This window comes from Oryx dammah, unplaced genomic scaffold (genome assembly GCF_014754425.2).
Source record: "Oryx dammah isolate SB20612 unplaced genomic scaffold, SCBI_Odam_1.1 HiC_scaffold_24, whole genome shotgun sequence".
NCBI classification, from domain to species: Eukaryota; Metazoa; Chordata; class Mammalia; order Artiodactyla; family Bovidae; genus Oryx; species Oryx dammah.
The window spans coordinates 47,482,331-47,507,536 of NW_024070208.1; the positions used below are offsets into that span (position 1 = coordinate 47,482,331).

The 25,206-nt window shown below is 36.4% G+C and overlaps 1 protein-coding gene across 3 annotated transcripts in view; it reads left to right on the forward strand.

Moving 5' to 3' along the window:
• Positions 1-25,206, forward strand: part of PIBF1 (progesterone immunomodulatory binding factor 1) — a 231,424-nt gene that overhangs the window by 118,702 nt on the left and 87,516 nt on the right. For all 3 annotated transcript variants that reach the window (XR_005725642.1, XM_040266864.1, XM_040266865.1), the window contains 3 exons: positions 9,274-9,439; positions 14,988-15,138; positions 25,037-25,127. Coding sequence is in view for 2 of the 3 variants with exons in the window: in XM_040266864.1 (XP_040122798.1) it covers positions 9,274-9,439; positions 14,988-15,138; positions 25,037-25,127 (408 nt within the window). In the remaining variant the exon portion in view is untranslated. The remainder of the gene's footprint in view (positions 1-9,273; positions 9,440-14,987; positions 15,139-25,036; positions 25,128-25,206) is intronic.

Sequence of the window (25,206 nt, forward strand, 5' to 3'; positions counted from 1 at the left end):
AAAGAGAAATTAAGGAATCAATCCCATTCACCATTGCAGCAAAAAGAATAAAATATCTAGGAATAAACTTACCTAAGGATACAAAAGAACTGTACACAGAAAATTATAAGACACTAATGAAAGAAATCAATGATGTCATAAATAGATGGAGAGATATACCATGTTCCTGGGTAGGAACAGTGGAGAAATGTCTGTTTAGGTCTTTTTCCCACTTTTTGATTGGGTTGTTTGTTTTTCTGGCATTTTCACAACAATATTGTGAAAATGACTATACTACCAAACACAATATTCAGTTTCAATGCAATCCCTATCAAGTTACCAATGGCATTTTTCACAGAACTAGAACAAAAATTTCACAATTCATATGGAAACACAAAAGACCCCAAATAGCCAAAGTAGTCTTAAGAAAGAAGAATGGAGCTGGAAGAATCAACCTTCCTGATTTCCGATTATACTACAAAGATACAGTCATCAAGACAGTATGGTCCTGGCACCAAAACAGAAATTTAGACCAATGGAACAGATAGAAAGCCCAGAAGTAAACCCATGCACTTACAGATACCTTAATTTTTGACAAAGGAGGCAAGAATATACAGTAGGGCAAAGACAGCCTCTTCAATAAATGGTGCTGGGAAAATTGGACAGCTACACGCAAAGGAATGAAATTAGAATACTTCCTAACACCATACACAAAGATAAACTCAAGATGCATTAAAGACCTAAATGTAACACCAGAAACTACAAAACTCTTTGAGGAAAACATAGGCAAAACACTTTGACATGAATCAAAGCAAGATCCTCTATGACCCACCTCCTAGAGTAACAGAAATAAAAACGAAAGTAAGCAAGTGGGACCTGATTAAACTTAAAAGCTTTTGCACAGCAAAGGAAACTATAAGCAAGTTGAAAAGACAACCCTCAGAATGGAAGAAATAATAGCAAATGAAACAACTGACAAAAATTAATTTCCAAAATATACAAGCAGCTCATACAACTCAATGCCAAAAAAACAACCCAATCAAAAAGTGAGAAAAGTCCCTAAACAGACATTTCTCTAAAGAAGACATACAGATGGCTAACAAACACATGAAAAGATGCTCAGCATCACTTATTATTAGAGAAATGCAAATCAAAAGTACAATGAAATATCACCTCATACCAGTCAGAATGGCCATCATCAAAAAGTCTACAAACAATAAATGCTGGAGACAGTGTGGAGAAAAGGGACTGCTCTTACACTGTTGGTGGGAATGTAAATTGATATAGCCACTATGAAAGACAGTATGGAGATTCTTTTAAAAAAAAACAGGAATAAAACCACCATATGACCCAGCAATCCAACTCCTAGGCATATACCCTGAGGAAACCAAAATTGAAAAAGATACATGTATCCCATTGTTTGTTGCTAGCTATTTACAATAGCTAGAACATGGAAGCAACCTAGATGTCCATCGGGAGATGAATGGGTGAAAAAGTAGTGGTACATATACACAATGGAATATTACTCAGCCATAAAAAGGAACACATTTGTGGCAGTTCTGATGAGGTGGATGAACCTAGAGCTTATTATACAGAGTGACGTGAGTTAGAAAGAGAAAGTTAAATATTGTATTCTAACACAAAAATACGGAATCTGGATGAATGGTACTGAAGAACTCATTTACAGGGCAGCCATGGAGAAACAGACATAGAGAATAGACTTATGGGCATGGGGAAATTGGAGCAGAGGGTGAGATGCTTGAAGAGGGTAACATGGAAATTTACATTACCATATGTAAAATAGGTAGCCAATGGGAATTTGCTGTATGGATCAGGAAACTCAAACAGGGGCTCTATATCAACCTAGAGTGTGGGTTGGGGAGGGAGATGGGAGGGAGTTTCAAAAGGGAGGGGGTATATATATACCTATGGCTGATTCATGTTGAGGTTTGACAGCAAACAACAAAATTCTATAAAGCAATTATCCTTCAATAAAAAAATTAATTAAAAAAATTAAAACCTTGAAAATATTTACTTGTGCAGAGAAGAAAGAGCTATATGAAAATATAAACAGTAGTTATCATTATAAGCTTATGATTGACATTTTTTGTTTTCCATTTAGCTAAAATTCTATGATAAATCTATTATTTGTATAATCAACACAAAAATTGTAAAGCCATTTTGAATAAATGATGAGAAGACATTTCTCATGTGGCTTATAGATTATCTCAGAATAAAAGTAAATCCAAAGTATTTCTTAAACAGTGATCAAATTGTTTGTTTACATAAGTGTCTATTCCCAGCCCTATGAAGTAGTAGCACTTATCCTGATGTCATTGGTGCATTTGTTAACAATTTAATTCTCTTTGTTTTATTTACAATTTGTATAGCTGAGACTGTCTAGTAAATCCATTAGTATGGTTTGAGTAGGTAATTTTAACTACTGGTTTAAGATACCAAGTTTCAAATCATTGTGATGGACTTCTGTTGTCTTCATATGTTTGACATTGTATCTCTTCTTTAAAAAGTAAAAGTCTTTATTCTTTTAAAGTCTTGAATATGATGCATGGCCAGTATATATTTTTTTTATTAATCACTTACTTTAGTTCTGAAATACAGGTTTTGGTAAACTCTTGGTATATATACATGTCTTTGCTCAAATACCACCTTCTCTGCCCAACCCCTTTAAAGTAACACCATCACTGACATCTTTGTATTTCCCCTCAGTTCAGTTCAGTTCAGTCACTCAGTCGTGCCTGACTCTTTGCGACCCCATGAATCGCAGCACGCCAGGCCTGCCTGTTCATCACCATCTCCCGGAGTTCACTCAGACTCATGTCCATCGAGTCCGTGATGCCATCCAGCCATCTCATCCTTGGTCGTCCCCTTCTCCTCCTGCCCCCAATCCCTCCCAGCATCAGAGTCTTTTCCAATGAGTCAATTCTTCACATGAGGTGGCCAAAGTACTGGAGCTTCAGCTTCAGCATCATTCCTTCCAAAGAAATCCCAGGGCTGATCTCCTTCAGAATGGACTGGTTGGATCTCCTTGCAGTCCAAGGGACTCTCAAGAGTCTTCTCCAACACCACAGTTCAAAAGCATCAATTCTTTGGCACTCAGCCTTCTTCACAGTCCAACTCTCACATCCATACATGACCACAGGAAAAACCATAGCCTTGACTAGACGGAACTTAGTCAGCAAAGTAATGTCTCTGCTTTTGAATATACTAAGTTGGTCATAACTTTTCTTCCAAGGAGTAAGCGTCTTTTAATTTCATGGCTGCAGTCACCATCTGCAGTGATTTTAGAGCCCCAAAAAATAAAGTCTGACACTGTTTACACTGTTTCCCCATCTATTTCCCATGAAGTGATGGGACCAGATGCCATGATCTTCATTTTCCGAATGTTGAGCTTTAAGCCAACTGTTTCGCTCTCCTCTTTCACTTTCCTCAAGAGGCTTTTTAGTTCCTCTTCAGTTTCTGCCATAAGGGTGGTGTCATTTGCATATCTAAGGTTATTGATATTTCTCCCAGCAATCTTGATTCCAGCTTGTGTTTCTTCCAGTCCAGCGTTTCTCATGATGTATTCTGCATAGAAGTTAAATAAGCAGGGTGACAATATACAGCCTTGACGTACTCCTTTTCCTATTTGGAACCAGTCTGTTGTTCCATGTCCAGTTCTAACTGTTGCTTCCTGACCTGCATACAGATTTCTCAAGAGGCAGATTAAGTGGTCTGATATTCCCATCTCTTGAAGAACTTTCCACAGTTTATTGTGATCCACACAGTCAAAGGCTTTGGCATAGTCCCTACTCTATTATTATTATTATTATTTATTACCATATCGCTTTACATTTGTTTGCCTTCCTCACATCATTATAATGTGAGTTCCTTAGAGTAGTAATGCAATTTGTGCTTCTCTGGTATCCTAATAGAACCTGGCACACTTAGATAGACAGTAAATATTTTTAAATGAATTAGATGTTGTGGAATGAAATATTCTGGTTGGGACCTCCCTGGTGGTCCAGTGGTTAAAACTCCATGCTTCCATTGTAGGGACATAGGTTCAGTCCCTGGTCAGGGAACTCAGATCCTGCATGCCATGTGGCCACACACACACAAAAGGAAATATTCTGGTTAACAGAAAGTTAATCCTATATAAAACAGCCTATTTGAAAGAGAAAATAAAAAGCTTACTCCATACTCATGCTTTAAATATGTAATTGATATAATACTACATATTTAAATGCATATCCTTGGAAGGACTGATGCTAAAGCTCCAATACTTTGTTCACCTGATATGAAGAGCCAACTCATTGGAAAAGACCCTGATGCTGGGAAAGATTGAGGGCAGGAGGAGAAGGGGACATCAGAGGACAAGATGGTTGGATGGCATCAGTGACTCAATGGACATGAGTTTGCGCAGAGTCTGGGAGATAGTGAGGTACAGGGAAGCTTGGCATGCTGCAGTCCACAGGGTGACAAGGAGTCGGACGAAACTTAGTGACTGAACACCAACAACAAATAATACTAGTTAATACAAGATTAGATACAGATCTATAAATATAGATATACAGATAGATACTATTGAGAGCAAGAAAACCTTTAGGGATAATTTAAAAGTCAGTGGTTTAGTATCTTTAACCTAAGATAATTAGCTTTTTCTCAGTTCACAGAAGCAGAAAATCCAAACGAACAGGTTTGTGTGTGTGTGTTTTTCCTCAATTCTTAATTAGCAGAATGATTCGGAAGGCTTGGTTAACTGTCAGTGACTCATCCAGAGCATTTTCAGCATGTGGTTCAGGGCTAGTAATACAAGTGGAACAGGTCTAGAAGCACAACCAAAATTCTCTCTAAACAGAATGGATATCAGTTTTATCCCCATAGGAGGCACAGAAAGTAAAGGTACAGATTAGTTATCAGCTCAACCAAAATGAATACTTCAAAGGAAACTGAACATCAACTCAGTGAAGCCTGTTGAAAGAATAAGAAGGAGGGGCCTGAAACACCAGAGTAAAATGAGATTGATGTCCCACCCGTGTAAACAAAATTGATTCTCAGTAATCAGAGATGACAGCCTCTGTCCCTGTCTAATCCAGTTTCCCACAGTGTAATCCCTATCTGAAGTTTCAGGCCCATCTCTGTTTCTGAGCACTTTTCTTTTTTTGGTTTTCTTTTTGTTTTTTCACATGTAGAAAGTTCATTAGCAGCCTGTGCTCCATTTGTTTGTGGAGTTTAAAATTAATTTCTCTTCCCCACACAGAGGATTTAGTGGTTCAACCATGACTTCCTGCTCCCGTGTATTCTTATAAACCTCCCAAGTATTTTCTCTGTATTGACCCAGAGTTCCTCTCAAAACTTGATCTAACTGATGCCCAGCTACTAAAAATCCCTCCCTGGACACTTGCCTATAACTGGGAATCCTGTGACTTTGCTTAGCTTCTTTTACCAGTCCTCCTTGTATGTGCATTGCCTCAGCTGCTTCACTGCCTTACTTCTAAATTGGACCAGCACTCAGGATTTCTTAATGGAAGGACGACTTATCGGTCCTGGTAACTACAGGAACCTTATCACTGGAGATGTGAGATCTTAGTTCCCTGACCAGAGATCAAACCGATGCCCCCGCATTGGAAGCATGAAGTCTTAACCACTGACTGCCAGAGAGGTCCCATATCTACTTTTAATATTTGAGAAGCCATGAACATTATGTGGATAAAAATTCAAAGATCAGCTGCTGTTACTCATTGGAGTAAAAACTAGATTAATAATTATAGCAGTCTTTGACTTTCTTGGGCCTCCCTGATTGCTCAGATGGTAAAGAATCTGCCTGCTATGTGGAAGACTGGGTTTGATCCCTGGATCAGGAAAATCCCCTGGAGAAGGGAATGGCTACCCCCTCCAGTATTCTTGCCTGGAGAATTCCATGGACAGAGGGCAGAGTTGGACACGACCGAGTGACTAACATTTTCACTTTTGACCTTCTTACCCGTGATAACCTTGTTGATAGAAATGGGAGTAAACAGACATTGCTTGGCTTAATACATCAGAGTATAATGAGCAAACTTTCACCATAGTATATATGTAGACTGCTGATGTAAATATTGTTACGCAGATCTGTTGTTATTTAGTGTTTTATCTAGTGCTTTTGTTCAAATGTACTCTCCTGTTTCTGAGGACAGAATTCTATGTTGATGTCTCTCCTGCAGTTATTTCTCAGCATTGCAATGCTGCTTGGAGTTTATTCACTGTAGCTGAGAGCATTTCTTATGGGTTAACTCTGTTGTTCCCTGTCTAATTGCTCATTTTCACCTTTTCACAGGTGAAATTCTCCTTGGTTGTCCAGCTTAAAGTCTGTTGTAGTGACTATTCCTTAAGAGCAAACAGTTCATTCTAGGTCTTTATAGTACTATTTTTAAAGTAGTGTGTGATTTATGAGTAAGTCTTATGCAAACTAAAAACCCAGCTAATGTAAAGACTAATCTAGTCAAACTAGGGACCTGGGGTGACTATAGCTGGAGATGCTGATAAACTTTGTAAGAAATGTGACCTCTTAAGGTTACTACGCTGAATTAGAATGTCAAACATAAACTTGCGAACATATGAATATTACCTTCATTCAAATAAAAATTTCACATTAAGAAGAGAAGATGAGAAGTCTGAGTCAACCGCGTAAAATGTGACAGGTTATATTAGCAAAACAAATAGGAGGAAATTAGCTGAATTGTCAGCCTGTACCCTGGTCGCCATCGCTTCCTCACACTGAAACTGCCTTTGCAGCGGTAATGTTTCTAAAGCGTTTTCACAGTTCAACTTAAGTTAAAATAATAACTATTATTACAAAGGCATAATGATTTGAGGCAGATTTTCCTTTACTGTGTAAACGACATGAGAATAGATGAGTCCTTTAGAATTATCATTTGGTTCATGTAAGTGTCATTTTATTAAACTTAAAAATATCCTCAAATTTTTAGGTAATCACTATTGTACTTAACTGTGTAGTAAAATGGGAAGGTTAATAGTGCTAAAAGAAACTTTCAAATGCCACATAATGAATAAGAAGAGCAGGTGTAATCTAAAAGCTAAGTCTTTCATTTCCTGTTTGAAGTTGACCTCAGAATTACTCACAATGTCCTGGATCGTAAAAAGGCAAACTTTGCATTTTAATTTTTTCAGAACAAACTCTTTTAAAGATAAATATCACATTCCAAGTGACTTACTGTTTATTTAAGTAATAAGATCTAGTATGCCCAATAGTTTAGACAAATAGGTATGGATTTCACATGTTTTATACATTTATATTTTATAAGACAATTTACCTCAGGGAATTCAGGGCACTTTCATGTCAGTAAGTTGTTTAATTAATAAATTTTTGACTAAAGTAATTGTTTTACTGCTTCACATCCATGACGATGGCTGTAATCAAAGAGACAATGAGAAGTTTTGATAAGAATATGGAGGACTTACCACCCTCATAATTGCTACACTGAAAGCAGTTTGTCAGTTCCTGAAAAAACTTGAAACCTGAGTGACCATATGACCTAGCTATTCTTTTATATATGTATATAATTAATGTCCGGACTTCCCAAAAAGTTAAACACAGTTAAGCTGACGTTCACCTTAAAGCCTTGGTGTGTATTAAGTGATTGATGTGTCCCGATAAGCCTGAATGGAGCTTCCACCACTCTGAATGTGACATACTTGAAAATAAAGAAAGATTCAAGAGTACCAAGAGAGAAGTAGCCTGTAGCAAGAATCTAATGCCTGTCTTCTCTGATTATATTTTAAACGTTCTTGTCACAAGAGTGAAGCGACTTCCTTTAAAACACGTTTGAAAGTTTATCTGACTTCAAAAATATCAGCTAAGATTCTTATGTAATAGTGGAAAGATCATTACTTTGGAGTCAAACATAGCTGGATTTGAGACCCCGACTGAAATCTACCAGGAACTTCTTCCTCTTGAAGAAATGAATTAATCTCTGAACCTCTGGTTTCTCATCTGCAAAATACCTAATAGAGTTGTGGGATTAAATGAGATGCCGTGGATAAAACAGACTATACTCTCTGTTTCTCTGGCCTACATATACTCTTGTTTCTACTTCTAAAGAACTTCCACCTTGGACTTCTTCCTGCTGTGTACTCAAACACACATCTACACAAAGAGTTAATTCTTCTTCCTGTATGTACCCATCAAACCTAGGGTTTACCTTATTGAAGCGCTTATCTTGTTCTATTGAATTTTCATATTTATTTGCATCTCTTCCCCAGAAAGCTAAGTTCTTTTTTTGGGGGGGGGTGGGGCACACCACGCAGCTTGTGGGATCTCAGTTCCCCAACCAGGGTCTCAGTTCCTGGACCAGGGACTGAAGACCGGCCCTGGCAATGAAAATGCTGAATCCTAACCACTAGACCACGAGGGAATTCCCAAAACATAAGTTCTTCAAAGGGGAAAAAAAATTGTCTTCCACTGTACACATATTTGCCTGGCATGGTGACTAGCTCAATAAATATTTGAAAAAATCAAATTTTAGGAACATCTAGCATTATACTGGGTTCATAATAACTCCCTGAAAAGGCATACTATGTCTTTGTTTTGCTTTCTGTTAGAACATAGTCAACTTGAAGCATTTTCAGATCTACAGTATGCAGTGATTTATATGTTAAATGGAAATGTTTTTATTACTAGTTATACCTATGGAATGAAGAGAATGTTTCTTATCTGTGTTGTAATAGACTGCTTATTGTTATATATTTATCTTTGTAATATGTACATTATGTATTCTTATAAAAATCAAATATATATTTACTAGCTTAAAATTTTATTTTATATATGTCTCAGGAATTGCAAGTTAATGCATATATTTCGTGCCATTCTTCTCCATTTAATATTATTTAGACTTAGAATGAAATAGCAAGGTTGGAAACAATGCTATAGATCTAAGAAAGCCTATGAAATATATGGAAATTAAGTCATTTTAAGTAATAACTGAACCTTGTTCTTACCATTTTTATTTTAAATGTCTTATCTCACAAAATAATAATAATAGGTAATAACTATTTTGGAATGGGAAGAATGAAAATAAGAGAGCAGTAGAGGAAGTTTAATCAGTATGTTTTGTTTCCCCGGACTTAGCATATTTCCATACACATGACCATCTAAATTATTTACAAAAGCTTTGGTGAATAAATAAAAGTTATTAACTGAATGATAATATAGGGATATTGAACAGGTAGAAGTACTGCTTATGTTTCTATAAATTGAGATTCCTTTATTGTTTCATAATTGTTTTCTTTTTTCAGGTACAGAGAACTACAACTTAGTGCAGAAAGCAAAGTAACAGAATTTCTCCATCAAAGTAAAATAAAATCTTTTGAAAGTGAGCGTGCTCAACTTCTACAAGAGGAGACTGCAAGAAATCTCACACAGTGTCAGTTGGAATGTGAAAAATACCAGAAAAAATTGGAGGTACATATACAAGCTTTTGTTTTAAAATTAACACAGAATGTAAGCTCTGTAAGCATAAGGTCTGTATTATATTCAGCTTTTTAAAAAAATAATTTTCTTTTTCATTTAATTTTGGTTGTGCTTGGTCTCTGTTGCTGCACACTGGCTTTCTTCTAGTTGGGGCGAACTGAGGCCATTGTGGCACTTGGGCTCAGTAGCTGTGGCGCACAGTTGCCCCACAGCATGTGGAATCTCCCTGGACCAGGGATTGAACCCGTATCCCCTCCATTGGCAGGCAGATTGTTAACCACTGGACCACCAGGGAAGTCCATATATCATATTGAGCTTTATAAATAATATTGTGTTATGTATGAGAAGGAGCCGTGTCTTTAATTTTTAAAGATCTCTTATCAAGAGAATGTATCTTCCTCTTTTAGATAAAAAGGTGAAAAGAAGTAATGGACAGCCTCTAAGAAAAGAAATGCAAATTGCCATAGGTCTGTTTGTTGTTTTTAAAGTGTTGGCAGAAGTCCCCTTAAATGGGAAATCTCATTTAAGTAGAAAATGGACCATCCCTTCTAGAGAATGATATGGTAATTTGTGTTAAAGTCCTTAAAAAATTGATCCAGTAATTTTAGTTAAAGGAACAATGAGGTGCTTGTTGAGAACAAGTAAGGTTTTATGTTCTTTGTGTATATCACAGCATTATTTATTATCATAAAAACTGGAAGTATCTTAAATGTCCCAACAATAGATAATTAAACAGTTTTTGATTAGTATGTTAAAATTATAAATTTTGCTGTATTCATACATTGTATGATTATGTGCAATCATGTCCTTCAATATTTTAGAATCAAGGAAATGCTTCTTTAAAATGCTGAATGAAAGATGCAATAATATCACTAAAGTGAAGCCTCTCAGTCGTATCTGACTCTTTGCAACCCCATGTACTGCAGCACGCCAGGCTCCTCCATCCATGGGATTTTCCAGGCAAGAATACTGGAGTGGATTGCCATTTCCTTCTCCAGGGGATCTTCCTGACCCAGGGATAGAACCCAGGTCTCTCGCACTGCAGGCAGACTCTTTACTGTCTGAGCCACCAGGGAAGCTTAATAATATCACTAGCATGATTAATTAATGATGTAAGTATTCATTACAATAAACTTTCAGAGACTACATTTTGGAAAAGTGTATTTACTCAGATAAGTAAAATTAAGATTAACAAAACAAAAGGAACTTCCCTGGTCATCCAGTGGTTAAGAATCCACCTCAGAGTTCAAGGGGGACACGTGTTAGATCCCTGGTTGGAGGACTAAGGTACCACATACCACGGAGCAACTAAGCCCACACACCGCAGCCATCTAGTCCTTGTGCACTGGAGCCCATGCAACACAGCTAGAGAGTCCGTGCACCACAAAGAAAGATCTGCATGGTTTAACAAAGATCCCACGTGCCCCAACTAAGACCCAGGGCAACCAAAATAAATAAATAAATATTTTTTAAAAAAATAACAAAGTAAAGAGTCTTACAGAAAATAAAGCCTTAGGGAAAAACATAAAGACAGTGTTAAATAGCACATATTTAAAGAAACATGAGTAAAAACTATAGATGATACCTACTTCTGAATAAACCAGTGTTCTGCATTTAAAACTTTTTCAGGTACCTTCTTTGGGAAACTGCTGTAGTCACAATCTGCTACAGGCGACTCTCCCACACATTTTAGATTAGATTAGCTCTGCTTTGGTGTTCGTCATCTGCAAATTTTTTATGGTTTAAGTTTTGTAATTCCTAGCCATTTCTTTTTCTTTCCACATCAGATGGCTGTGCTTATGGATGTGTTTGGGGAGAGTGAGGGGTTATATTTAGGAAAGTAGAAAGCCACTTGCCCTCTCTGTGTACTGAAACCAACATTTCATTAACTGATACTTTACAACACACAGCGATGGTGTTTTAACCATTCTATGTTATTGTTTTTAGCTGGTTGTAGTCAAAACTGATTTCATGACCTCCTAAAGGTTGCAACTTGCAATATGAAAACCAGTTTTCCATAGCACTACCCACTTAGTCTGTGGATGCACGTGACTAGTAATTATTGAGCTCTCTTGTGTAGAGAGAGGCCTTACATGGAGAAACACCTTTGTGAAAAATACTATGATTGTAAAAACTTGAGTTGATAAAACTGAGACGTTAGGGGAATTTCTTTACAGTTTCTATTCTGTTACACTAGGATCTTTGAGAGGACAGGGACTATTTACTTACTATTGTCATCAGTGCCTAACACAGCACCTCACTCATAGTGGATGCTCAGTAAATATTTAATGAGTGAATGAATGGTTTGATGCTGTGCTATGCTTAGTCAATCAGTCGTTTCTGACTCTTTGCGACCGCATGGGCCGTAGCCCACCAGGCTCCTCTGTCTATGGGGATTCTCCAGGCAAGAATACTAGAATGGATTGCCATGCCCTCAGGGCATCTTCCCAACCCAGGGATCAAACCCAGGTCTCCCACATTGCAGGTGGATTCTTTACCATCTGAGCCACCAGGGAAGCCCAAGAGTACTAGAGTGGATAGCCTATATCTTCTCTGGGGTCTTCCTGACCCAGGAATTGAACTGCGTCTCCTGCATTGCAGGCAGATTCTTTACCAGTTAAGCTACCAGGCAAGCCCCATTTATAAGAATTCAGAGAGAAATAATATTGTGAAGGGTAAAGATTACTATAATTATGTACTTTTTGATGGCTTTTACCCAATATTCTCATTGATTTATGCCTTAAGGATGGTCTGTTTTATTTTTTTCCTTAATTATCAGTTTCCAAAAGCTTTCCAAAAACTGGCTTTGGAACTTTCTTGGTGGTTCAGGTGGTTAAGAATCCACCTGCCAGTGCAGAGAACACAAGTTCGCTCCCTGGTTCAGGAAGATCCCACATTCTGTGGGGCAGCTAAGCCCATTCCACAGCTACTGAGCCCACGTACACCTAGAGCCTGTGCTCTGCAACAAAAGAAATCACCGCAATAAGAAGCCCACACACAGCAACTAGAGTGTAGCCCCCACTCACCACAACTAGAGAAAGCCCTCATGTAGCAACAAGACCTAGCACAGACACAAGTAAATAAATGGCAAAATTTACGTTAAAAAAAAAAAACACTGACTTTATATTTTTGTCTCTTTTTAGAGCAATTATTGACCTTTAAGTTTGTGTTTTCATTCATTTTATGTATGTTATGTATATAATTTTATATAACTTTATTATCATTCTGTTATTTAAAGGAAGGAAATATCCACTATGCGAGTTTGATATTTAATGGATTCTTAAAAGCAGTTGACCTATTTTTTGCATTCATGATTAAACTCAGATGTTCATAGATTGGTTTTTCCCTAAAGAATCTTTAATGTAATAGCCTTCCATAGGTCTAGTAATCATGTTCTTCAGTGGCTTTTCAGAAACTGTAATAAATTTATTCACATCAGCCACTTAGACAAACCCATGATAAAAGAGAATTCTCTACCGTGGTGTACCAGAGGTATTGAAAGGTACCCCAAGTCAAAAGTTTCTGGCCCTCTCTTCTTTCTGTCATGAATGAGAATTTTAAATTGTATCTTTCAATTTAATACTACTTTTCAGTCTCCTCTTAAAATAGTATTTTATGAAATATGTCGTCTGCAGCATTCTAGTTCTTTGTCTCTTCAGATATCCATTTCTGCAGTTTTTCTTTCGTAGTTTTGTTGGGAAAGTGAGATACAGATGAAAGGTTATCAGCCCTGCTGTGAGAACCACCATTTAACACTGTCCTTACTGAGCCTTTCTACTGACAAAGGCATTAATGTGTCACTGGAGACCAGATTCTTAATGAATTACATCCCAACTTAGTGAACTCTCTGAAAACCCCAGATTGTTTCACTGTGCAGTGATTTTGTTATAATAAATTCTCTAGAAAGCATTTCCAACCAGCAAGAATTAATGCTACAACAGGAATTTTCTTTATCTGATCCAATCAAGTACACTACAGCTCATCCTACAAATATAACTCCCGTGTTACTCTTTTTCCATCTTCCAAAGGAATGTATTTAGAGGGTAGGGGGTGATTATTAGTTTATTTGGAGTTGGGAGAGAGTTTGGATGGAAATAATTTAAGAAAATGAGATGAAATAGATTAAATTAAATCAAAATTTCTGCTTGTTAAAAGCTGTAAATAAATCTTCCATATCTTCTTTCTCCCTATTGCAGGAAGCAGTCACATACATTTGTTAAGGTAAACTTTATGTCATTAGAGAAAATAACTTTTCTTCAAAATTGCTTAATAATAGAGAATTCAGGATAATTAATATATCTGGAGAAAGAAATGGCATCCCACTCCAGTATTCTTGCCTGGACAGTCCCAGGGACGGAGGAGCCTGGTGGGCTGCCGTCTATGGGGTCGCACAGAGTTGGCCATGACTGAAGCGACTTAGCAGCAGCAGCAGCAGCAAAGCAGTACATCTCATCTTTATGAGCCATTTAATACAGAGTACTCATACTTGTATTCCCTGCAGTGGTAATAGTATTTTTTCAGCACTTTTACTATATTCTAGTCACTCTGCTAAACACTGTGAATTTATCCTCTCATTTAATGCTTCCAACAACACACTGAGGTAGGCCTAGAAAGAATAATTACCTATGATCACAATGAGTAAGTGTCAAAGCCAGGATTGAAATTCAAATCTTTCTGGCTCCAAACCATATTCTTACTATAATATTCAATTGCTTCTCAGGAAATACTGCATTCCTTATGCTGTGTTAAGAAGTAAGTATAATACCACCCCATAATTTAGTCTGTACTAGTAAGTAAACTTTCTAGATAGTTGCAATTTAATGTAAGCATTAAAGCATTCCTTTGTCACTAGAAATGTCTCCTTCTTGGTGAATTCATTGTCACCCTAGTGATTTCTTCAGCAAGTTACCATAGGAAAATATAGGCTTTTTTCTTCTACTTAAAATAACTCCAATTTCCGTGTCTTTTATATGTCTTTTTAATAAATTTGTTATCCTTTCTTTCTATACAAAGGCATTTTCTGGTACTGTTCCAAGTAGCACTTCACATTTACATTTTGATTTGCTGCTTTGAATTTATGATTGTTCAGCAAACCAAAAATCTTAACTAAAACCATGGTCTGGGTAAATGAAACAGTCTGTGGTAGAAAACTGAAGGACTCATTACGAGTATGTAATTTTTGCACACAGCTTTGCAAGTCTTTCTCAAATATCTGTGATCACTAGATAAAGAATCTCCACCTAGGTGAGGAGTATAGCATTATTGCATTTTTTGAATTCTAACAAGCAAATGCCAGTGGTACTCCTACAACTATTCCTAAGTTTTATATTTTTTTCAATTTATATAAAAAGCTGCTTCATAATTTTCAGTTCAAAACAAATTATTTTCCTTAGGAACAAATGTATTCTACCTCTTCAGTCATCTCCATTGAGCTTTCTCTTCATATCTAAATCATTAAAAAATATTTTTTTGCTTCATGTTTTCATCTTAACTGCCAACCTATTTAATTCTGCCTTTGCCATTTTTTTTCCACTCCTAGGTTTTAACTAAAGAATTTTATAGTCTCCAAGCCTCTTCTGAAAAACGCATTACTGAACTTCAAGCACAGAATTCTGAACATAAGGCAAGGCTAGACACTTATGAGAAACTGGAAAAAGAGCTTGATGAAATAATAATGCAAACTGCAGAAAGTAAGTCTCCCCCAACACACACACCCCCAACGCACACACAGCTTTTTCTTCTGACAGCACCAGGAACCTGATACTGTTTCTAAAACTGCTTTGCTATATTTCTTTAAAATACTACTTGTGACTTTCTTTGAAAGAATACTTTGTATTTTAAAAATTAGTTAACCTTAATTCCAGTAGTTCAAGAACAAAAAATATATATTTGTCTAACTATGATAGATTTTATCTTTTCATTTATTTATTTGTTTTACTATTTCATTTCACTCATTCAGCAATAAAGTGATTACATATGCCAGAATCTAGAGTGTAGAGTTCATGCAATAATTCTTGCTCGTAGGTATTCCTAGTCTATTCTGCTGGGAGAGACAAACATGTCAACAGATAATTAAAGTGCTATTAGCAAATGAGAGGCAGATCTTGGTAAGTACAGAAGAGATTGTGAGTTAATTCCTTGTTCGAGGTGAGGAGTCCCAAAGAGGGGAGATAACATTTGAATGAGTCTTGAAGGACCGATAGAAATTCATTGCACACCCTGTGTTACAGACTTTGACCTTTAATTTCTACTTCTTTATTCCCCTCTTATTTGCCATCTTCCTGTGTTGTCCTTGACTCCAAGAGAATATTTCAAATTAACATTTCACCATTGCCTGAGATGTTTACTACAGTACATTATTTCTACTCAAAAGTGAGAAATGATAGTGTCATTCTTATAAAAGTGGGTTTAATCTTCAGCTGAAGTTGAGGTTGACTCTATCTGGGGTACCTTTTCTTATGAAGACTGTATTATGTTGGCAGCCCAATTTAAGAAAAACTTTGCCTTTTTTTAATTTCCAAGGTCAGTGTCTGATAACTGCAGTAGTTTCCAAATTTATCCTCAGTTTCTTCATGGCATCTGAGTAACTTCTATAAAATATAGATTTGACCATACCATACATCTGCTTTAATGCCCCTGTAAACATAAATCAGCCTAAGGTCAAATTCCTTAGCATGTCTTTTTATGATTAGACTCATTTATCTTTGTACTTTTTCATGCCTTGCCACTCTTATCATATCACCTTATTTTGAAAGTTCTATACTCTTTTTTATCTCTGTAACTTTGCAGATGTCCCACTGTTAAAATAAATTAATAATAAAAGAAAACTTCCTCAATCTGATAAGAGATACCTATGAAAAATATACAGCTAATATAACTAATAATGAAATACCAATTGCTTTCCCTTTAAGGGAGAGAACCAGGCAAGGATTTCTAGAGGATTGCCTTCAGGCAAGAAGTTTTCATAACTTCTGTCAAACTTATTTGAGCTCCTAGCCAGTGTACTAATGGAGGATAGGAAAAAATTTACAAAGATCAGAAAAGAAGAGGAAAGACTATATTTTCAGATTACAAAGCAATCACTGACACTGATAAGTAAATTTAACAGGCTATGATAATTACATGAAAATATACTAGAAGCAAACAATTGGAAATCAAAATTTAAAAAGCAATTTCATTTACAATAGTATCAAAAAACACAAAATATATAGGAATAAATTTAACAGTACAAAATACAAATCATTGCTAGGAAAAATTAAAGAAGACTCTCTTAAAATATCCAAAGATAAAATCATGAATTCTATTAATTCAGTGTTGTTCCAATCACAGTTCCTTTTTTAATATTTTAGTATTCCATTTATGTGAAAATTCAAAGTCTGCTTTTAATAATAGCATGACACACCTACCAGAATGCCTGAAATTAGCAAGACTGACTATTCTCAATGTTTGTGAAAAAGACTTTCTTATAAAACCAAACAACCTATCCAGTTATCCAGGAATTTCATTCTTAGTTACTTTCCCAGAGACAAAGAGCATATGCACACTAGAACAACCCAAATAATGTGAGCGGGTCAGGGGGAGGAACACAATTGGAAGGCCTACACAAACTGACTTCAAGACTTAGTATAAAGCTGTTGTGTCAAGCTGGTATACTATTGGCGTAAAGAAAGACAGATACAGCAACAAAATAAAATAGAGAAATAAGAAATAGACCTACACTTGTCTGATTATTTGATTTTTAATAAAGACAGCAGACCATTCAACTGGAGAAAGGAAAGTTCCATCAGTTCAGTTTAGTCACTCAGTCGTGTCTGACTCTTTGAGACCCCATGAATCGCAGCATGCCAGGCCTCCCTGTCCATCACCAGCTCCTGGAGTTCACTCAGATTCACATCCACTGAGTCAGTGATGCCATCCAGCCATCTCATCCTCTGTCATCCCCTTCTCCTCCTGCCCCCAATCCCTCCCAGCATCAGAGTCTTTTCCAATGAGTCAACTCTTCACATGAGGTGGCCAAAGTACGGGAGCTTCAGCTTTAGCATCATTTCTTCCAAAGAAATCCCAGGGCTGATCTCCTTCAGAATGGACTGGTTGGATCTCCTTGCAGTCCAAGGGACTCTCAAGAGTCTTCTCCAACACCACAGTTCAAAAGCATCAATTCTTCGGTGCTCAGCCTTCTTCACAGTCCAACTCTCACATCCATATATGACTACTGGAAAAACCATAGCCTTGACTAGACAGACCTTAGTCGGCAAAGTAATGTCTCTGCTTTTGAATATGCTATCTAGGTTGGTCATAACTTTTCTTCCAAGGAATAAGCGTCTTTTAATTTCATGGCTGCAATCACCATCTGCAGTGATTTTAGAGCCCCCCAAAATAAAGTCTGACACTGTTTCCACTGTTTGCCCATCTATTTCCCATGACGTGATGGGACCAGATGCCGTGATCTTCATTTTCTGAATGTTGAGCTTTAAGCCAACTTTTTCACTCTCCTCTTTCACTTTCATCAAGAGGCTTTTTAGTTCCTCTTCACTTTCTGCCATAAGGGTAGTGTCATCTGCATATCTGAGGTTATTGATATTTCTCCTGGCAATCTTGATTCCCGCTTGTGTTTCTTCCAGTCCAGCGTTTCTCATGATGTACTCTGCATATAAGTTAAATAAGCAGGGTGACCATATACAGCCTTGATGTACTCCTTTTCCTATTTGGAACCAGTCTGTTCTTCCATGTCCAGTTCTAACTGTTGCTTCCTCCATACATGGTGCTAAAAAAATTGGGCATATTTTTGAAAGTGAACCTCAACCTTATTTCATACCATACACTAATACTAACTTAAGATAAAACTTGCAAGTAATAAGTAAAACTATAGATCTTTAGTGGAAAACATGATTGTTTTTGCAACTTGATGCAGCTCAAAATTTCCTAGATAGGTTCTTGAAAGGAACTATAATAAAATAAAGCTTTACTAAGTTGATTTCATCAATATTAAAAACCTCTGCTCTTTTAGAAGACATTTAAAAAAAATGAACTAAGTTGCAGAGTAGGAGAAGTAATCATCGTCATATCTGACAAAGCAATGATATCCATATTAAGAAAATGACTCAGAGAAAATATTCACAAAAGTCTTGACATAAGATTATCCAGATGGGTCTATCTCAAGGGTCCTTGTAAGAAGGTTATGTGATGATGAAAACAGAAGTTGGAGAGAGGATTTGAAGATCCATAGAAAATGTTAAGAAAGTCATAAGAAAAAATATATTTACAGTACTTCATTGTATATATTAATACTGTAGGTTTACATCATCTTTCCATGTGGTGCTAGCAGTAAAGAACCTACCTGCCAATGCAGTGAGACATAAGAGACACGGGTTCAATCCCTGTGTTAGGAAGATCCCCTGGAGAAGGGAGTGGTAACCTACTCCAGTATACTTGCCCGAAGAATTCCGTGAACAGAGGAGCCTAGCAGGCTACAGTTACGGAGTCGCAAAGAGTTGGACACAACTGAAGCGACTTAGCATGCATGCACCTACATCAGTATTTTAAATGATACAAACCACTGTAGATGTTATATGTATTGCTAATGCTAGATATCCAAAATGAAAAGATAGATGGACCTAGAGGTTATCATACTAAGTGAAGTAAGTCAGAAAGAGAAAGACAAATATCATAATAATATCATTTATATGTAGAATCTAAAGTATGGCACAAATGAACTTAGTTACAAAACAGAAATAAACTCACAGACGTAGCAAACAAACTTATGGTTACCAAAGGGAAAGAAGGAGGTAGGAGAATTAATTAGAGGAGTTTAGGATTAGGAAATACAAACTACTATATGAAAAGTAGATAAACAAAAAAGATAAACCTACTTTCTAGCACAGGGAACTGTATTTAGTACCTTGCAATAAACCGTAATGGAAAAAAATATGAAAAGGAATATATATATTCACTTTGCTATACATCACAAACACAACATTGTAAATCAACTATACATCAGTAAAAAATTCATATTATTAAAAAAATGAAAAGATAATGTGAAGAAAAAAATTCACATTTATTTACAGGTATAAAAATTCATGCATGGATAAAAAAGAAGCAGCAATATCACTTTATCACAGCCCAGTGTAACTGATATGATTGTTTCAGGGTAGCCTAGCCTAAACACTAATGACTGAATCACTATAAAATTTTTGTGACATACAGTATTACAGTCATATTTACATTACAGTATTGGAAACATTGTTACACCTTTTAAAAAGCTACTTACCTGTGATGATACACTAACATGCAGTTTCTTCAGTTATGAGAGACATACAGTACAGTAATGTAATTGTTTGACAGCAAGGTTATAAAACAGTACGAAAACTAACAATTATTAATTTTGTTAAATATTACCTATGCCTGTATAAGGATAGACTAGCATCTACATATACTTTATGCATTCATGACTTACCTTATTTTTAGCTTTTTTAGATATTTTAAGGCTACATGGTTCATCTGCAAGTTTTTTCAAATTGTTTCAAATCTCCAAAAAGTAGAATATTCATGTATGAGTGTGACCCAAGCAGTTCAAACCCTTGTTGTTCAAAGGTCAACTGTATATATTTCTCAAAATACATTGAATGGTAGACTTAAGATTTGTACCTTTCACCATATGTAAATTTTATTTTTAAAAAAGAACCATAAATAATATTGAACTATAGTTGATAATTTACACATTAAACTGTTTGGAGTGAAGGTTCAGTACTGCAACTTCTTTTGAAATACATCAACAAATAAGATAGATTCACGAATGCACAGCATTGGTAGCTCAGATGGTTAAGAATCGGCCTGCAATGCAGGAGACCTAGGTTTGATCCCTGGGTTGGGAAGATCCTCTAGAGAAGGGCATGGCAACCCACTCCAGTGTCCTTGCGTGGAGAATTTCATGGACAGAGGAGCTACAGTCCATGGGGTCACAAAGAGTTGAACACGACTGAGCAACTAACACAACAACAACAACTTGGATTAATACAGTGATGGACAGATGTGTGAGAAATAAACATAGTACAGTGTATAATTTAGATTCCAGATGTTGGATATATGTGTATATTTCTTTCAGGTTTTTCATATATTTAAAATATTTTCTTAATAAAATTTTTAGAAAAGATATAAAAATTAATTTTTTTGCTGTGACATTATATAAGCCATATCTTTGTTAAACTAAATTTATTTGTACTTGGAAGACCAGTAAACTAGGTTCTTTTCTATCCATCTACACTGGAAATTAGAATATTCCTATCCTTGTTTAATGAATACTTACTGAAAAATGAAATTTGTGAGATGTAAGGGCAAAACATTCTTTTTTAGTAAAATAGTGTGTACAGTACTCAAAGGATTGTTGTCTAATTCATCTCATTTCAGCTGACACAAAGATGCTTAGACTTTATTTATTAAGGTGTAACCATGACAAGAAAAAGTCTCAACAACCCAAATAACCATGATGATGTGGTCACAAATTTTGAGTGAGAAACCCTGGAGTGTGAAGTCAAGTGGGCTTTAGGAAGCCTCACTACAAGCAGCTAATGGAGGTGATGGAATTCCATCTGAGCTATTTCAAATCCTAAAAGATAATGCTGTGAAAGTGCTGCACTCAATATGCCAGGAAATTTGAAAAACTTAGCAGTGGCCACAGGACTGGAAAAGGTCAGTTTTCATTCCAATCCCAAAGAAAGACAATACCAAAGAATGCTCAAACTACTCTGCAGTTGTGCTCATTTCACAGGCTAGCAGGGTAATGCTCAAAATCCTTCAAGCCAGGCTTCAGTAGTACATGAACCAAAAACATCCAGATGTACAGGCTGGATTTAGAAAAGGGAAAGGAACCATAGATCAAATTGCCAGCATACTCTGGATCATAGAAAAGGCAGGAGAATTCCAGAAAAACATTTACTTCCACTTCATTGACTACACTGAAGCCTTTGACTGTGGATGACAACTAAATATGGAAAATTCCTAAAGAGATGGGTATCACCACCTGAGAAACCTGTATGCAGGTCAAGAAACAACACTTAGAACCAGACATGGAACAATGGATTGGTTCAAAATTGAGAAAGGAGTATGTCAAAGCTGTACAGCCTGCTTATTTAACTTATATGCAGAATGTACATCATGCAAAATGCTGGGCTGGATGAAGCACTAGATGGAATCCAGATTGCCAGGAGAAATATCAACAACCTCAGATATGCAGATCATACCACCTTCATGGCAGAGAGTGAAGAGGAACTAAAGAGCCTCCTTAATCAATGTTCAAGAGGAGTGAAAAAGCTGGCTTAAAACTCAACATTCCAAAAAGTAAGATCATGGCGTACATTCCCATCACTTCATGGCAAATAGATGGGGAAAAAAATGGAAACTGTGACAGTTTATTTTCTTTGGCTCCAAAATCACTGCAGACGGTGACTGTAGCTCTGAAACTAAAAGAAGTGTGGAAGAAGAGCTATGACAAACCTAGTTGTTGTTCAGTTGCCAAGTCATGTCCAACTCTTTGTGACCCCATGGACTGCAGCATGCCAGGTTTCGCTGTCCCTCCCATTTCCCAAGGTTTGCCCAAGTTTGTGTCCGTTGAATTGGTGATGCCATCCAACCATCTCATCCTCTGTCGCCCTCTTCTCCTTCTGCCTTCCGTCTTTCCCAGCATCAGGGTCTTTTCCAATGAGTTAGCTGTTCACGTCAGGTGGCCAAAGATTGGAACTTCAGACAGTGTATTAAAAAGCAGAAACATCACTTTGCTGACCAAAGTCCATATAGTCATATGTATGGTTTTTCCAGTAGTCATGTTTGGATGTTAGAGCTGGACCATAAAGAAGGCTGAGCACTGAAAAACTGAAGCTTTCGAACTGTGGTGCTAGAGAAGACTCTTGAGAGTCCCTTGGACAGCAAAGAAATCAAACCAGTCAGTTCTAAAGGAAATCAGCCCTGAATATTCATTGGAAGGACTGATGTTGAAGCTGAAACTCCAATACTTTGGCCACCTGATGCGAAGAGCTGACTCACTGGAAAAGACTGACTCTGGGAAAGATTGAGGGCAGGAGGAGAAGGGGACAACAGAAGATGAAATGGTTGGATGACGTCATCGACTCTATGCACGTGAGTTTGAGCAAACTCCAGGAGAGGGTGAAGGACCAAGAAGCCTGGTGTGCTTCAGTCCATGGGGTCAGTCAGATATGACTAACTGAACAGTAACAAACCATGGCAAATTACAGTATCCTGTTTACACTTGAATTGCTTTTTGTAATTAAGTGTAATGTTACTTTGGAGAAGGAAATGGCAACCCACTCCAGTATTCGTGCTTGGAGAATACCATGGACAAAGGAGCCTGGCAGGCCATGGTCCATAGGGTCACAGAGAGTCAGACACAACTGAAGCAACTAAGCCTGCACATAATATTAAGTATTTGAGGAGTTTTGTTTTCAAAGATCTCATCAAGTTGTTAAAAGTACAGGTGTTGTCCAGAAAGTAAATAAATTTTTTATAAATATCAGATTTCTAATTGTCAATTGAGGGACCTCTTCTCCATCCTCCTTCTACTTGTAACCTCTGCTCAGCATTTGTCACACTTTTCAAAACTCTTCTCTTGCTTCTTAAATCATCACTTTTGATTGTTTCTTATCCATCGTTTTTATTATCTCTTCTTCTATCTAACTGTTTCTAGTTCCTGGGGATTTTTTCCCCCCATCCTCTTTAACTCTTACTTACCTATTTTCTAGATAATCTTATCTCTTTCCACAATTTCAGTTAGTGTCTGTAGGCTAGTCATTCCACAGGTCTGTATGGAATTCTATTTTTCATTCCTTCCCTAAATCCAGTTAATAATAGTACCTGTAACTTGTGAGGAGTTCTGATTTCTCATTATTGGAATTTTTTTCCTGTATAAAATCAGAGTTAACAACAAAAATCTATTGGTCATGTCACTTACCTGTTCTAATGACTTTTAACTTTTTGTTATCTTGTTGTCTATAGAATAAAATCCAGACTCTTTAGCCTAGCAAACAAGACTACTACCATTGTTCTTCAGACTAATTGTAGCCACTTTCCTCACAATTATTAATACTAAAACTTCTCAGCTCTGTGCCTTTACACATTACAGTTCCTTCCTGCAACTTCTCTGTAAATGTCATTCTCCCCATACCTTCTTTATGCCTGTAGCATGGGGAAAATGGTAGTACTCAGATATTAGTTGTGCTTCTAAGACACATTCATATGTCTTTAGTACCATTTACATGTTGTATAGTATATTGCTTCTTTAATTAAATCATCACTAGAATAATTATACGATAAGTTAATAATCAACTAAGTATTAAACTCAAATTTAAGTTGTCCATCAGTATCTGATGAGTTTTTGAGATGTTAGCTAAATTTACTCCTCTCTCTTCTGAACTTAGAACTATATAAGACAGACAAGAGTCAGACGGGTATCTAATGCCAGCTCTAGCTCTGATAGAGATGAAGTCAACTTGGATCTGAGCAGCGATAGCTGATAACACGACTGGTCATGGCACCATGCATCTCTCGCTTCCACATGTCCATCATAATTAACACTCTGACCTCTGAAAACTGATCTTGGTTCAGTGTGAAAAATAGAGTCAAAATTGAAGGAAAACACTTACAAATATTCTAAAATGTTTACTGTACCACAGCAGGATCAAACAACAAAAAGACATATTACAGTGATAGGCCTGCAAGTAACTTCCTTACTAATGTAAAATCGCTGGCTTTGTTTTAAACTTGAAACACTTCTGAAAGTAGGTTTCTCTTTTGGACATTAAAATAATGGTTATCAATGAATAATGTTATAAAAATTGTTATATGTCATTGACTGCTTTAAACTGAGCTGTAAACCTTTAGTTTTTATGGCCTTTGATTAAATGTTTTTTCATCTCAACTTCCAGTAAAATTGTCATTGCATTTAAACTTTTTACCCATAAAATGTTAACCTGTTGGTTAAAATTTCTTTTGGGGAGTGTGTGACAATAACAAAATTTAGAAGTAAATGTTGTTGCTAAATTTTTTGTAATTAAAAAAAAGTCATCAATAGGTTCTTCGACTGTACGTTTTCTTTACAGAGTAGCCGACTTAAATGCATAATTTCATTATTGCAAGTTAGGATAACTTGATAACAAGTTAGATAACTTTATCTTCTGATAAAATAATGAACATCTTTTCTAATTAAAAATAGTCATTTCTTTTATCAAGAAGAGAAGTGATGAGATTGAGGTTATCTTTACTTTTTCATAATTACGTTAAGAAACATTTCATGGAAAAAGCCTTTGAATCTCAGAATAAACAGTCTGTATTATTGTGTTTTATAACAAGACAACTTAATGTGTCATATGATGCATTCCCTTACACTTTGAAGCAATAGATGGGACAACACCAAGCAAGCAGACACTTTATGAAATATGCTGCTACTTACAAATGGCCTGTTTGAGATTATGCATATAAGTGTTCTTATGTTCACTAATTCATTATTATGACTTCTTTTATTTTCACTTCTGCCATGCTTTTTAAGAAGAAATAATTTCACAGTGTATACTTATTATTTTCCAGTTGAAGATGAAGTTGAAGCCGAAAGGGTTCTTTTTTCCTATGGCTATGGTGCTAATGTTCCCACAACAGCCAAAAGACGACTAAAGCAAAGGTAAGATCAATATATATTTGTTTACTTATCTAGTCAAGCTAAATGTAATTACATTCTGCTTTTTGATAATGTACTAAGT